Genomic DNA, 17089 nt, shown 5'->3' with positions numbered 1-17089 from the left:
TGCTGTAAAAGGTTAGACACTGCTTATTGTGGCACTTCCCTCTGCCTTAATCAGGGGTGGGTTCTACTTACCGTTACTACCGGTTCGTATCGTGCCCGCTCGTGCGTGCGAGCGAATGCAGATCACTTTTGATGACGTCCAGGTCAGTGGGCGGAGCCTTCTGCCGGCTTTACTACCGGCTCTTGCGAACCGGTCCGAACCTTAATGCATGCTGTCAGCCTATGTCTAAAGCAGGAGTACTGAACTACTAGGCCCATAAAAGAGACCCCAAAATTTAGAATCACTGAAACCACAACCACCATATGGCCAAGAAAACTACATGGACTCTGATTCTTGTTGGAGAGGAGATGCTGTGTACAAGCCCTTGAACCATATTAAGTTATAGTAACAACAGCAAAGCAACATCTCTGGTATTATCTATCATGGCTCCCATGAATTGGATTACCTACAAGGGAATAAAGGAAGATATCTCATAACAGACCAGGAGGCCAAGTCACTAAGAGCAGAAAAAGCTGCATGATTAGACAGATCAGCATGGGAATACACAACTAGGAGCCAGTTGTATAAACAAAGGAATAAAATTATACCTTATAGGCAGTTGCATCTGGTGAGAGATGCCATTTATTTATAAAAACCTTTCAGGGCTAAATAAAAAAAAAAGTAAATGGATCCATCCATTATAAAATGAAGGAAGAAGTGATGGTAGGATATGATATAGAGTATGTTGTAAAAGATGCAATCAGAAAATCTACAAACACAAATTACATCCCCTTGTAGAGCCAGTAGATCACAAGCCAGAGCTGGTATAAACATACAACAACTGTTCAGCCTCAGGACTACCAAATGGTGGGATGGAATTAAACAGGCTTATTTGACCAGTTTAAAGAGGACCTAATGCATGAAATATGGAACAAACTCATTCATCAGGACAGTCCAAATATTTTTTTCTACATTAATTCGTATCTGCTAGCTGCAGAAAATTATGGGCAGAAGAAGAGTTAGTGTCTTTGTGACTTCTCATCAGATACTTTTGGAAGTTGAACCTATGCAGGTGTGAGCTTCCAAAATGAAGGTCTTATGCATAGGGCCCATCATGAAATGTATAGAATTTCTCCTTACTCCCTGTAATCTTTACGGCCCTCTTCAACGTTATTTAGCCGTCCTATTATATTTTCCAGTAGTCTCAGGAAAAGACTGGATTTCAGATTCTGTGTTGTACCGTATTATCCTTCCTAGCTAAGCTCTATCCTGCCCTGTTTAAACATTCTGCTTCAGGTGATGTTTTCCAGCATTTTCTTCCTCTAATGAGCCTGGTTTCATGAAATATGATATTGCTGAGTTTATTCTTGGTCAAGATTACCTAAAACCCAGAAATAAGAAAGAGGGGAAACAACAACAGCAGCCATCTGGCTGTTTTTTTGTTTTAAAGGTTTTTTTTTTTTTTTTTTGCATACCTACTTCTTATTTTATGCTTTGTTCCAACTCTGTTCCAACTCTGTTCTCTTTGTTCCAACTCTGGACAAAGTTATGACCCAATGACTTCCATCTCTTACAGGCAGAAGTTTGGAGAAAACATAGCAGTTTGCAGGAAGACACCCTCTTCCTCTAGGAGAAAGGTGTCACTCTGTTCCTGCCTCTATTGTTCTAAAATAATGTTTGGGAATCTCTTCCAATCTTGCTTGAAGATCAGAGCTCTAATTGTTTTTTTTAAAAAAAATGTAAATGGAAACAGGAACCATCTCATGGCCGTCCCTGTTTTTTCTAACAGATCTCTTGTAAATCTAAAAGTAGTCACACATAAATAGTAACATAAATAGTAAATAGTAATAGTAACAAAATAAATAAATAAATAAAATAAAATGTGATAACCCCAACTACAAAGCATAAAAGGTATATCTGCTGATGATTTCTTAGAGGATGATGGGAGGATTGTCAATGCATTAGACACTCTTCTTCCTGGATCCCTATCTTTTTAATATACCATAACTTGTAAATCCCATGCACTTCTACTCACCTACTATGGTTATTTTAAAGCTGATGAAAGCCAAGTCTCCTTATTGGTTATTATTATTACGCCTCTCTGGAATATCCAACATGGTATAGACCTTTTTTTTTGCCCTCTTTAAAACAACAATAATCATACACAATCAATGATAAATCTTTCAACCTACTTGAAATACTAAAAGTCTATAAAAATAAGGGGAAGATGATGTGGCTTAGAATGTGGTATGAAATTCACAGCACATCGCCATGCACAACAAACAGCACCAAGTTGTTACGACAAGCTCCACATTCTCCTGAAAAGAGGCCTTCATTTCTCTGAGAACAATTGCCAGGAAGAAATATTCCTTCAGCTGCTCAGAGGCACATTGGTCTGGCTTGTCACATGTCACAAGCACTTTTTGGCTGCCTTTTCACTTCCCCTGTGAATGTTATTGTGGAAGTTTCCTGACCCACTTCTATCAAGGAAATTGTCTGCACACAACACGAACAATTTGGCCAGAAAAAAAATGCTAGCCTCCACCATCAGAACTCTTTATTTCTTTTCAGTCCTCACAATTCTTCTTTCACTCATCACTTTGTTGTGGAGTAAAATTTATGCTTAGTAAGAGTCTGTTGCTTTTGCTTTTTCTCTCTCTCTCTTTCTTACTACCTTACAAAACTAGGCAGAAGCATTCATTCCCAACATTAACTAAAAGCCAATTTTCAACCTATAGTTTCCTTTCTTCCTTATTTATCTTTGCCATTTTCTGTTTTGCAGTTCTCAACACTGTAGCTTTCCCATTTATAGATCAACTCGTGTTAAAATGCCAATTAATTTGGTGCCTTTGAGAACTGGCTGAAATAATTTAAATTACTGGGGTAGCAATATAACTCAGAGTGCTGATTCGTTACATTTCATGATTACATTTAAATTATTTTAAAAAATGAATGACACAAGTGCTTTCTAAATAGCAAAATCTGATAGAAATATAGACTGAGATCTACAGTTGCTTACAGCATGTTGCTTACAAGCCAAAAATAATTCACTCTCATGTAAACTGTGAAGGTACTGATTTTCCTTTCCAGCTGCAGGTCCATTAACTTCAGTGAAAAGTGCCTTGGTGATTGTAGCATAAGGACAAAAGAATGTGATAGGTCAAGGGCACAATAGAATACAACCAGTGTGTACATTTATATTCATTTATTCAATTTCTATAGCTGCCCAACACAACCTTAAAAATGCACAGCTAAGTCAATAAATTCAATTAATGCTAAATTACTGACATACAGTATATCCTGTTTTCAATACATTTAAATTAGCAACTCTGCTGATTCTGCTATATTATTAATACCAACTTCTCCTGTAATGAACTTGGAAGTGATATGAGAATTTAACTGGCCACTGAATTAATCATAGCAGCGTAACACCAAAAACAACCATAGATGTCTAGATAGAAGATTTTACACTTCTAAAAGTTTCATTGTGCAAAATTCTGAGGTATTTAGAGGCAGTCCTTTGGCCTGAAATGAAAAATCTGTCAAAAACATTGCATGCCGATATTTGAAAAATAAGCCATCCTTAGCCAAAATGACCACTTCCTGTTAGGAAGTAAGGTCTACTCATTTACAATGCATTTGGTAGGAGGACTTTTGTAGAAGAACAATGTTTATCCTATGGCTAAGGATGGAAAAGATTAGGTTTAGCATGGACTTGTTTTAAGTTTAGAAAGATCTAGTTTAACATCACGCCCATTATGAAAAATTGGATCAATAAAGGGATGAAGACAATCTGTAAACTATATATCTTTACATTCAGAAAACACAGAGGGACTACGTCAAGAAATATGTCAACCATAAAGCTGCCTTTTTAACTTTAATATGGGATCCTACCTTGCTTTAGGAAGATTAAAACAAACAATGGTTCTGATAACATAAGCAACATTTTCCTCTTCAATAGTGGCATATCCCTGGAAATAAAAATTCTGTGTCCTGCTAAAAACAGGATGAAACACAGGATGCAGGAGGAGGCTTGATTTTCTTTGATCTGCTTTCCTGCCAAAACATGCTTACTAGACCTCTCCCTTTATGGTTGAGTAAACAATGTCAGGATAGCTGCCACTGAGTCCAAGTAGTCAAAGGAGAATCTAGACATCTGAAACTTTATACCTGGTAGGCATAAGTAGCATTTATTTATTCCTCAACTTTCCCTTGAGAAAGTTCTCCAGTTTTCTTCCAAAATACATAGCCACTCTACTCCTATCAAACTGTTGCATCCATTTGAAAAGGATACGCACAAAAAAATAAGATGAAGGTGTGTACAGGTAATCCTCAACTTACGAGCACAATTGAGCCCAAAATTTCTGTTGTTAAGTGAGACATTTGTTAAGTGCATTTTGCCCCATTTTAAAACCTTTCTTACCACAGTTGTTAGGTGAATCACAGCAATTGTTAAGTTAGTAAGATGGTTGTTAAGTGAATCCGGCTTCCCCATTGATTTTGCTTGTCAAAAAAATTGTAAAAAGGTGACCACGTTACCTTGGGACACAGCAGTGGTTATAAGTATAAATCAGTTGCCAAGCATCTGAATTTTGATCACATGATCATGGGGATCATGCTACAAAGATTGTAAGTGTGAAAAATGGTCATAAGTCACTTTTTTCAGTGCCGTTGAAACTTTGAATGGTCACTAAATGAACTGTTGTAAGTCGAGGACTACCTGTACTTCATTTATTGAAGGGATAGTTGCTATAGGAGTGGGGTGCATTCATTATATTGCATGCCATACAAGTGATCCACTTTTCTCCAGCTTTCCATTATCCAAGCCAGTTTAGTTGGTATGCCTTTTAGCAACACTTTACAGTTGGCAGTTAAGATTTCCCGTAGTCTAACACCAAATGTTATGGTAGATTTTGAGGTATTTGCCTAAAGGAAACTGGACCAAACCACCAACTCAATTCCCACAGACTTTGAACAGATGTCAGGCACTCTAAACAGGGCAGGGCCCTTATTTTGAAATGGGTGCATAGAGCTGCTACTTGTAACCACAGGGTATGGCAGTGTCTATTTTCATATATATATATATATTCATTTTGGCTACCACCATGGACAAATAAATACACATGGGTTTCAAATAACCAGCGCTCCAACTCCTATTTAATAATCTCATTGCAGGTGAAATATTTAAGGTCTGTGAAACAAACTGACAGCATGTACCTGAGTCTCTACATTCAATTCAATGCCAAGGTCCCAATACACTAACCTGTTATAAGCCACAGCATGCAATACACTCTTGGCTTTGAAGACATTCTGAAATGTATACTGTTGATCCAGAACTAGCTATGCTTTTGAGCGCTTAGATATTGCTTAGATATTGCTTAGATATATGCTGTGCTTGCGATACACATACTGTAATAACAGAAACCATTCAATACATGAAGGCAAAAAGTGAAGATGTTATAAAGGTCTAAACAAGGTATCAATATTGCTTAAGTGTATTCAAGGTAAAGGAGAGCTTTACTAAAAAAAGTATTAGGCTTATGGAGAGTAATAAGACCCAAGTGCAGGGTGAATGCTTCTTATGCTTTAGGTGATCATAAGTACAAAGTAGGAAAGAGATAAGAAAATTTTCCCCATCCCTATCCTCACATTTCTCCATAATTTTTCTACCTGCTCACCTTTTTCCCCAACTGAGTACTAATCAATCTTGGCCTTGCCTTTGTTTGGCTAAAACATGCTTGGAAGAGTTATTGCAAACCAGGATACAAAGAAATGTCACTAGACTTCATACTGTGCCCTTTGATTGCTAAAATCAGGTCATCATTTCCTTTTCCTGTGTGACAGTGAATATTTAAACCTGATCAGGCTGTATGCATCATAAGGCTCTTCATACAGATCAAAAAAGTCATCCATACTTTCTTAAATTTTAATTAGTGACACGACATCTTAGGAAGGAGTGTGAATACTAATTATTAATTTTTATACAATGAGGCCTTAGGAGAATGAACCAGAGGTTGAGTCATGAGTCAAAGATTTAATGGGCTTCATCACTTAAGATTTGCTTAATACAAATAAGAATGGCATGGATGACACCTTAAATGTGATTTAAAGATTGACTAGGCAATTTTATTTGTGACACGAGAAACTCAGAAAGCTAGTTTTTGACAGTGTTTGCTGGTGGCTTTACCTGTTTTTACTGATGATATCCTGCACTTGCAAATGGCTGACTGCTCAGATTCAATTTCACCTATAAGAAGGTGAATCTAGTTATCAACAAAGCAGCCACTTCTAGGAAACCATTCACGTGAAGGAAAAAGGATAAACCTAATTTTCATGTATGCCCTCATAAATGTGTTTATGGCAACTTTTTACTTATTCTTGGAGTAACAATTAAATACCCTTGTTGCACTGTAAACTTTTAAAGGTAACAGTGCAATTCACTATCAAACTGGTTAACTGTAAACTATTTTAAATAAATCAGTTAAAATAAAGTACAATTTCAAATAGACCAGCAGGAAATGGTACAAAATCTCAGTAGAAAGCCACAGAGAAGAATCTCACTGGTGAGTGATTATAACCATTTGCAACACTGAATGACAAATGAATAATTTTAGGCTTAGGGGGAAATTTTATTGGTAGAGTTATCCGTGAGAAGTCTATTTCTCTAGTACTTGCCAACTTTATCATTGCTGAACCTCTGAAGATAGTATTAAAGTAAAGCACCACTTGAAGAATGTGCATTGAATTATAAGGCAATAAATAATGCTAAAGAAAATTAAGATAGTGTGTTCACAAAGAAATGTTTGAGCCATTTTAATTTTCATCTTGCTTTAAAACTATGGAAACTAAAGTCCCTCTGCACCCTATTTTATTTAGAACTTAACTCTCCAGCTATATTGAACCTGGTTATCAAAAGAATATTTCTTATATTAGATGAAAAGTATAAAAGAATCCTTCACAGTATGTAAGAAGGAAAAAAGTGAGATGACTTGCTATTACAAGCAGATTCTACAAATTTCTATTGCTAGATACCCTCAGGGAGAGGCAGTCATTACAGGTAACCTGGCCCTGGGCCATGAAGGGCTTAAAAGATTATTACCAGTAGCTTGAACTGCATCTTGAAAACAATTGGAAGCCAGTGCAGGTCACACAGCAGTGGTGTTACATAGGTGAACCATGGGGTAGGCAGAATTGTGCATGCTGCTGTATTCTGGACCAGTTGCAGCTTCCACGTGGTCTTCAAGGGAATGCCCCCATAGATCACATTGTAGTAATCCAAACGGGAGGTGACTAAGACATGGATGAGCATGAGGAAGGCCTCTTGACCCAGGAATGGATGCAATTGGTATAAAGCAGATTTGTGCAAAAGCCCCCTTGGCCACCAGGAAGAACCATGAGTCTAAGAAGACTCCAATTTGCACACCAAATCTGTAGAAGGGGATGTAACCCTATCCAGAGTCAGAGATGTCTACTCGCCTGACTCTCAGAGCCAAAATCCCATCATCAGTCCATTTTGTTAGGGATGAGTCACAGTTGATTTCTCCCTATGCGGGTTGGGTGGGGTGTTTATAGCCACCAGATGCTGATCTAGTACCTGAACAGCATCCTTTGCCTTGAATGGGGTAGAGATGCATAATTGGATATCATCAGAAAACTGAGGATCCCAAAACCCAGATGGCTTCTCTCAGTGGCTCTATATAGATGTTAAATAGGAGGGGAGAGAGCCTTGAGGCATTCCATATATAGGAGCCTAGGGTTGAACCTCTCTTCCCACACTAGCACTGATTCGTACCAGCCATGGAGAAAGGAGGTGAACCACAGCAAAACTCTGCTCCCACTCCCAGCCTCCGAAGCAGGTCCAGCAATATAATATAGCTGATGGCATCAAACAGACAGCCAGAGACCCAGACAGCCAGGATGGACACTTCCCCACCCCCCCAAACATCTTGAACTCGCCAAAGATAATCCACAATGATCCACCAATACTGTCTTTAGACCAATAGCCTTGTCTGAATCCTAATTGAAAAGAGTTCATATAATCTGCTTCATCCAAGGCCCTTTATCGGCTGAGAGCTCACCAGTCTTTTAGCAACCTTGCTGGAAAAAAGAAGTTTGGTGACTGGACATAAGGTATCAAAAACCATAGGATCCAAGGATGGTCTTTTGAGGAAGGGGCAAGGCTGGTGGAACAACTCCCTCTGGCAAGGAGGCATTTACTGCTGCTTGGACCCAACCACATGCCAATTCCCTGGAGGACTTAATCAACCGGGAGGTGGCAGAGCTCACAACATTAAGGTCCCTGTCCACTTCTTGAGGATTGACCAGCTCAAACTCTACCCAGATAAGCAAGCTAGGACATGCCTCAGTCCCTTTCACTGGATCTGCCCAGCCAGGCTCTAATTCCAAAGTGGAGCAACTTTATTTGACAGATACCTACAATAATCCTCACAGTGAGCCCATAAGGGCTCACCTATCCTCCGCTACACCCAGGAAGGTCCTGATTATCCAAAATAGGATTACTGGCCAGCCATCCACATACACAATAAAAGCAGAGAAGTAAGCATCCTCTTCTGCTCTTAAGTGTCACAAGGTAAATCCTACTGAAGGCTGGTACCCATGCATGATTTTCTTCTACCAGCAGCCTTGTGTCATTTCATTTCCAAGAGCCTGGTCCATAAGTCAAGGGTCCCTATGTGATCTGCAACCAAAGTGTCCACAAAGAGGCAATCCAATCCAAGGTCCTTGTCACATGCTCATTCCAGGCTGCAACAAAGCTGAATCAAGCAGCAGAGCCTCGGGAGTAAGCTCAAGTTCTACTGGGATCCACCTGCTGTGGATTAATTCAAAATGCCCAAACTCCCTGAAGTGGGGGGAAGCCACATGAAACTCTAGGACCAAGAGGGAATGATCTGCCCATAACAAGGGACTGAGGTTAACATCCCCTAACCCCCGATCATCTTGCCATTGCCCCAAGCCAAACAGCAGATCTTATGTATGACCCCTTCTGCAGGTTGTGCCATTAATAAGCTGCTACCATGGTTCCATAAACTCCCAAACAACCTAAAATTCCAGGCCCAGAGAAGGCAGGTTGAAGTCCTCCAGAATTATAAGCTTGGGAACTTCATTGTCAACTCTGCCACAAAGTCCAGGCATTTGGGCAGGGCCACTGCCAGCCCATGGGGAGGAAGGTAGAAAAACAGCAAGATCCTTGAGACCCAACTTCACAAAGAAAAAAGTCATATCCGGCTATGTTTGGGGCACCACTCCTAAAAGTCATAAGAGGCTCCAGAATAACAATAGCCATTGCACCACCCCCACCCTGGAGTTGCATTTGGTGTCACATTTGAAACATTGGAGGACATCTGAGAAGATCAGCTTACTCATTATGTCTCCTTTGTCCACTTAAATTTCAGTTTGAGCTTCAAATGCCTGTAACCCTTGGGGACTTTGGAATGACTTCCCTTTCTCAAATGATATGCTCTTGTGTAGGTGTCTGGGCCTAGTACCATACTTTCTATGGCAATAGACGAAATCATATTCCCATCTGCCCACCTTCTTGCAACTATTTTTGAAACTATGAAATTTAGATCTACAAAACCCTGAAGCAGGTCAAAGGGACCCAAGCTGCTAGTTTCCTACACTATTTTACCCACCTGAGAAGTTACATTATTCTTTGTGTAGTGCAAAATCAATAAATTTTCATTCTATCAGTCTTGTTATTTGAGCAGGTACTATTTTGTAAAAACAGAAAGTGACAAGAAAATATAACTTATGAGAAATCGGGGGGAAATACACCAGTGGCAGAGAAAGAAAAGGCTGCCGCTTACTGAATCTTGTGATGTGGTCACGTAGAAGTAAAACCCTTTGATATGAATTAGTAATTCATCCAGAATGTAAAGCAGAAGTATAAATGCCTACTTACTTTCTTTCTATTTCTGGTGTGGATGCTACACTGCTAAAGCCAAGGGATTCCTGGAAGAGAAGATTCATTGCTTTGAGTTGAGGCTGAACAACCAAAAGCTTTATTATCTGATTGATGCAGGAACAAAAATAAAGAATTGAATCCATTGTGCTTACTTCAATCTGGGATTGCAGCTGTAGGGATGTGGAGCTGGCATCAGATTTCTCCTGAAACAGAACAGATGTCAAGTTAGCAAAACATACAAGTGTGGCAGTGTTGACAAGCAAAGTAGCAAGACAGCAAAAAGAAGAACAAAATAGGACAGGAATAAAGAGACCACCAAACTATCTCAGATCAGATGCTTCCAGAAACTGGCTAGAGCACGCTGGTGTGACATGAAAGTAAATTCACAATTTCATTTTATTTATTAGAGTTTCCTCTACGAGATCAGTGGCATGCATAGCATATCTTCTCCAACATTTGTTCAAAAACAACCCTGTGATGTTGGCTGGGGACAGAGAGGAGGATTGGCTCAAAATTGTCCCTGAACTTTCATGGATGACAGTGAACTTGAATCTGAATCTTTTTGGCTCAATACTTTAGCCATCACATCTCACAAGAACATCTCCATATATCCTGGATTACATAAAGCAGTCATTCCATTGGATGAGAAAGCACTAGCAGTAATATGTTATTTTAGAAGCACTGTCAAACTCTTGTCATAACATTTCTCTTACTTTCTTTGTTTTTTATGCAATTTACAGTGGGAACACTAGATGGCTCAGTATACTGCACAGTTTTGTAAACTGGAAACAAAAGGAATGAGCAGAAGCAAAGAAATAAACAATCCTGTTAACATCTGCATCGCCTTCTAAATCTACTTCTCCAGATGTGGAAAACTGTGTGTAGCTCTGGCTGCCACATCTTAAGAAGGATGTAACAGAAATGGAAAAAACATTAAAAACTATAACCAAAATGACTTGGGGCTTGAACACATGTTCTTTGAGACACAACACTGAAGATTCTTTACCTCAGAAAACAAATGTGACTGAATGAAGACATGATCAAGTTACATAAAATTATAGCAAGCAGACAGGGAAACATAATTCAAAATATAGCAATAACAAAGGGATGAACATCCTCACCTAAAGCCCCAATTAACTGATAATGAAGAATTGGTTACAAACAGTGGAAGAGGGTTTGATCTGAGTGCATATACAAAGACGCTGACCTGGCACTTTACAACAGCTCAAAATTACAAAGGACAAAAAAGCTACTTACGATTCATCCTCAAAGTTATGACTGCTGCACACAAAGACGCCTGAAGACACATGATTGCATTTTGGGCTTTAGCAACCAGTCAGCATTTAGGACTGGTTGCTGTGTCCCATGGTCATGTGACCAGAATTAGCAGAAAATGGCAAAAAATATCCATTGGATATGCTGGATTTGCTTAACAGCCACATGATTGAAAAGTGGTCATAAATTGGGAGTCTGGTTGTGTGGTGTCTTGACTTACAGTCACGATGACTTATGACCAAAATTCTGGCCTCATTGTGGTTGTAAGTCAAGAATTACCTATAAATAGTAGTAGTCGTAGTCGTAGTATTAGTAATAAAGAGTAGTAGTAATAGTAGTATTTTATTGTATTCATTGACCAGCTCAAACATGTAAGTACTTTTCAAACAATTTTTTTAAAAAAACCCAAGATTTGTGAATGGACTGCAAAACCATAATCAGTTCAAAGACAGACAAGAAGGGAGATGGAGGTAGACAACTATATATGACCTATAGCATCAGAACATTTTCAACCTACATAGAGTCCCAAACCTAATTCAATCCAAGAAGTTTATAATTTCCCTATTGGCTTGTGCAATGCCTTTTCCTTATATCAAAGAAACAAATGCACATTCCTCTGAAAATTGTAATTAGTTTTAATGTCATTGATTTGGAGATGGAAACAAAACAACTTATGAACATGAAGTTTGGTGATGTTTTTCTTCTGAGTTGAAAAAGTCTGCATGAAGCAGTCAAAGTAATGAAAACATTAGCAAAAATTAAGTTAAGAGTGTCTTCATTCTCTCACCAAAGCAAAGTTCCATAGAAAGCAGATATATGAAACTTCCCATTTCTTCATTAAGCCAAGCTAACTATCCAGCTGGAAAAGCAATGGGAACATTATTAAGGTTCTTCTTTTGTCTCCTGTCATCCCACCTCCAATGACATAAAACAGCCAGAAAAGGAAGGGGACAGCTCTGCAGTTCTGCAGTATCCGGTTCATTTAAGTGTCTATTGAGTGTCAAGGAAATAAAAGAGGGGACATTTTACCAGACATTGCAGCTCAATCCACACACCATGAGAAAGCAGATCCTGGCTGTGCACTAAGAGTAATTTTTCTTGCTGGCTTCTGGATAGCAAGTGTTTGGCTTTGTTGAATTTAGTCAGAATTGAAGGGGTTGTGATAGAGCTGCTTTTACCTTAGATAAGATCTATATTAATTCACATTACCTTTTGTCTTTTTAAAGGAGATACCTTAATTACCTAAGCTGACTATAAACAATATTTACTATGCACAGTGGATATCATTGTGAAGGGAAGGTAGAGCAGATTCTTCCGTCCTCCTCAAACCCTCTAAGGGAAAGACCAGCTGCATCCTGTGCTAACAAAATCCAGATTCTGCTCTGTCTCTCTTTCTCTTGTTTACAGCATGAGTAACTTCTCTTGTCCTCACAACTAAAAAGCCACAGTGTTCTTTGCAAAAAGTAAACATTGGGATTTCACTGAGAGGGAGGGAGGGAGGGAGGGAGGGAGAGAGAGAGAGACAGAGAGGGGGGGGAGAGGGAGCACTGGGTATTATTTACCAGCACTGGGTAAGTAATAAAAATACCTTAGGGGGATAATATTTTGCTTAATAAAGGATTGCTTTTGTCCTTGTTTACAAGTGATGGCTCTACATGTAGCACATGATTTGTAATTTCTGAATGATAATGAAAAGCTCCATAGGTAGACTGTGTGTATTAGACAATGTGTAAACTTCATAAGAGTAGCATGGAATGCTCTCTTCCTCTGGGTTAAAGAGTTGTTGTTGTTAGTTGCGAAGTCGTGTCCGACCCATCGCGACCCCATGGACAACGTTCCTCCAGGCCTTCCTGTCCTCTACCATCCTCTGGAGTCCATTTAAGCTCATGCCTACTGCTTCAGTGACTCCATCCAGCCACCTCATTCTCTGTCGTCCCGTTCTTCTTTTGCCCTCAATCTTTCCCAGCATTAGGCTCTTCTCCAGCGAGTCCTTCCTTCATATTAGGTGGCCAAAGTATTTGAGTTTCATCTTCAGGATCTGGCCTTCTAAAGAGCAGTCAGGGTTGATCTCTTCTAGGACTGACTGGTTTGTTCACCTTGCAGTCCAAGGGACTCGCAGGAGTCTTCTCCAGCACCATAGTTCAAAGGCTTCAATTCTTTGGCTCTCAGCCTTTCTTATGGTCCAGCTTTCACAGCCATACATTGCAACTGGGAAAACCATAGCCTTGACTATACGCACTTTTGTTGGCAGGGTGATATCTCTGCTTTTTAGTATGCTGTCTAGATTTGCCATAGCTTTCCTTCCCAGGAGCAAACGTCTTTTAATTTCTTGGCTGCAGTCCCCGTTTACGGTGATCTTGGAGCCCAGGAAAATAAAATCTGTCACTATCTCCATTTCTTCCCCATCTATTTGCCAGGAGTTAAAGAGTTACTTTAACTTAATTTGCTTCAGTGAATATGGCAGACATTATGCTGAAATTTAAGCTATTGTCAAAAATTGTTTTTTGAATAGTAATTTTATTAAGATGTATCATTACAACAACAATAAAAACGAATACAAAGAACCTGAAAGAATAAAAAGTAGAAGACGCAAAAAAGGGGAAAAATAGAAAGAGAAATAGAAAAGAAAAATAGGAATATATAAAAGAAAAAAGTAATATATAAATAAGTAATTACCCACCTTCATCACAGTAAGCATGACAGTTTTAGTAACTTATTACCTTCTCTTAAAATAGGATCATTTCCCCCTATATCCCATCTTTTATCTATAAACAAAACCTCCTAAAACATAATCATTTCAGGTCTGATATCAACAAAAGTCCATTAAGGATTACCAGAGATAGCAATTTATCTATTTTATCCTTGAACAAATAAACCAACTTTATATTCCTTCCTTTTACTTCTAACAGTTTTGATCTTTAATCCTTTAATAATGTCCCAGAATTTTATTTTATTTTTTCTTCTCAAAAAATTATTTAAACTTTAAGATGCCTGTTTTGCAAATTCAAAATAGAAAAATTTTCCTGGTCATTCTCTTGGTATACAAATTTAATAAAAATAAAAATAAATGTTGTTTAAATACCCTTTTTAATTATTAAGACATCGGCCAGTTTCTTTTGTATTGTCAAGCAGAATTTGTTCCTCTTCCATAACATCTTTTAGACATTGAATATCTATAGAGGCAGACACTATTAAAATTAGCTTCTGGGTCCATTGTTCAAATATATCCTTCAATATATCCGATCTGTACAATATTTTTATCCATTCTTTGTTCTTCTTTAATTGTAATCTTTAGTTTTTTTCTAATTTAATCACTAATTCTGTTGAATGTTTAAAATCTTGGTAGAAAACCGGTGTAAAGTCCTGGCAGAGGTTAGGTGTTCATGGTCTCCAAAGTGACCACTGCCTTGGCATCTCATTTTATTTTCATCTCTGAGGAAAGTATGGGGAGGGGAGATTTCCCTCATCCCTTTGTCATGATGTGATAACTTCCCTGTCTAGGTGAAATAGACTGGGGTGAGAAGGCCTATTGGGTGGGCTATCCCAGGCAACTCAGGAACCCCAATAGATTCCAGAGGGTATTTAAGAAGTTTCCAGAGAGCTGCTAGGAAGTTCTGTTGCATGCCTGGTTAGTCACTGTCAATAGGAGGCGAGGTAGGCTCACGAGCTCTGTGTGTGTTCATTTTAGGTGGCTCCTTGGTTTGTCAAAGAGCTCTAGCAGACAAATTAGAAGCAGCTTTTAAAATTCATCTGTATCTTCTTTAAATTCAATAACTAATAAATAAAATATAAGGAACACTTGGGAAGACAGTGGACGAAAACCAAAAGTACAATTTGCCAACACAAGTATCACCGCAAAATTTGGGCCTACAACATCACAGTAATAGAGGTAAAGTACTCTAACTTCACCTACTTTATTGTATCAATGGGGTTCTTTAGTGACTCTCTTTTCCAGATTTAACATCAGGTAGATCTCCCATCTGGCCAGTATACTTTGTACAGCAGTTTGCTAGTAAGTCATTGTTAGTGCCTTGGTTTCAAAGGACACAGTGCCAGCAGTCCTGAAAGTATCTATGTTGCATGTTGTTCTCAAGAGGCCCTCCTTGCACTGGCTATTTCTTTGACAACTACTGCCCAGTCTAACCTTTAGAAAATTTTATTGAGACAGTGGTCAGGATGCAGCTATAATGGGCTCTGAAAGAGGCAATTTATTTGGACCCTTGTTATGATTAAGCTTATGGCATGTGACTGAGACAACACTGATTGCTCTAGTGCCATGATGGCAAACCTATGGCACATGTGCCACAGGTAGCACGCAGCACCCTCTCTGTGGGCACACGAGCCATTGCCCCAATTCAGCTCTGCCGCACATGTGTACGCGCCTCCCACTGGCCAGCTGGTCAAGTCTCTGTTGCACACACGCGGGGGACAGGGCGCATGTGGGGGTGCGCACATGCATTCGGGGGGGCATTCACGCATTGCATTTTGGGGGTTTGGGCGCATGCACACGCTTGCACGCACACATATGCGTGTTTTGGCCACTCGGCCAGGAAAAGGTTAGCCATCATTGTTCTACTGGATTACCTCTGTCAGGATCTAGATAGGGATAATGTGCCCCTTCTGATCCTTTTAGACCTTTCTTTGGCCTTCCATACTGATGATCACTACATCCTTCTAGACTACTTACAAAGCTAAATTGGAACTATGGAAGGTTTTTTAATAAATTAAAATCAGTACAGTTATTTTAAAAAACCTGGAATTTGGAAACAATAACACATCTCTATGAAAAATCATCCTTATAACATATAACTATTTATTTAAAATGAACATTAGCTTATATGAGAAGTGTTGCACAATACTTATAATTCGCACAACTGAAGCTGTATTATAAAATTTGCAAACAAAAACAGATTTTCCAATAGTTCCTATTACTAAAGCCTGTATTTTAAGTTTGTCTGCACTAACTCAAGCTGTCCTTTTCAGCCCTCATAGTACGACATGGGAAATTTTCTGCTTCATTACCTTTACATATAAGCACTGGAGTTTATATGTTGTATCTAAATGAAAACATTTTGCACTGAATGCAGCATAAATGAGGGGAAGGAGGAGGAATTATGGACAATTAGTTAAAACTGAATTTTCTAATAGATGTTTCATTTAAAAAACAAACAAAACCCCACTTTTAGTACACATAATCAGGACTAACATGTTATTCTCAAGTAGCGTGAGAAACTATTTGTATAAAAAATATAAAGGATTAAAACCAAAGATATAATCAAATATGAAATGAACATTTTAACACCCCATATAATTTTCTACGTAACTAAAAAACAAAAACAAACTATTACTTGGGTAGAGGAAATGCAAGCAATTTGCATATGGACGACTGTTTATTTTTCTTAATGCAAAACATCTAAGTTCTATCAATTTGTCAAGGGATTATAGGTATATAATTTCCTCACTTTACGAAGTACAGGAATTATATATCCAACTTTTTGACAAACAACAGATTGAAACATGAGTTTCTGAATCAGGTAAAACAAATTATGCCAAACAATACAAATAAATGATGTAAGTAATGCTTCACGATGACAATCAATTAAAAGCACATACTGAAATAAGACAGTCTTGCAATGAAAACTGTTATCAAAACCACACAGCTAAAGAAAGCTAACCAATCCAGCAGATTTCAGTTACACAATCAAGCAAGACTTGAATCTCTTCACTCTATCTCTGAAATCACCTTAAAAAATGAAATAGAAACGAACAATATAGCACATGGACCCTAGAATTCTGCAGTCACTGCTGCTTTTTGTGGGTTTACAAGAGTCTAGTAACTATATAAGCCGGGAAAATGTTGTCTAATATAAAAGGTGTGCAACTGATGTTAAATCTGACCTCACAGTCAAT

At 38.5% G+C, this 17089-nt stretch overlaps 1 protein-coding gene across 8 annotated transcripts in view; it reads right to left on the bottom strand.

The window, feature by feature from the left end:
- The window catches only part of SASH1 (SAM and SH3 domain containing 1), a 569022-nt gene that overhangs the window by 63299 nt on the left and 488634 nt on the right, over positions 1-17089 (bottom strand). For all 8 annotated transcript variants that reach the window (XM_034418982.3, XM_034418987.3, XM_034418988.3 and 5 more), the window contains exons 3-4: positions 10057-10107; positions 9902-9951 (exon numbers count right to left, since the gene is read on the bottom strand). In XM_034418982.3, the coding sequence (XP_034274873.1) occupies positions 9902-9951; positions 10057-10107 (101 nt within the window). The remainder of the gene's footprint in view (positions 1-9901; positions 9952-10056; positions 10108-17089) is intronic.

This window comes from Pantherophis guttatus, chromosome 1 (genome assembly GCF_059756535.1).
Source record: "Pantherophis guttatus breed Tessera chromosome 1, ASM5975653v1, whole genome shotgun sequence".
In the NCBI taxonomy this organism is placed as follows: domain Eukaryota; kingdom Metazoa; phylum Chordata; class Lepidosauria; order Squamata; family Colubridae; genus Pantherophis; species Pantherophis guttatus.
The sequence above is the reverse complement of the archived record's forward strand: the minus strand, read 5'-3'. Positions and strand labels throughout refer to the sequence as shown.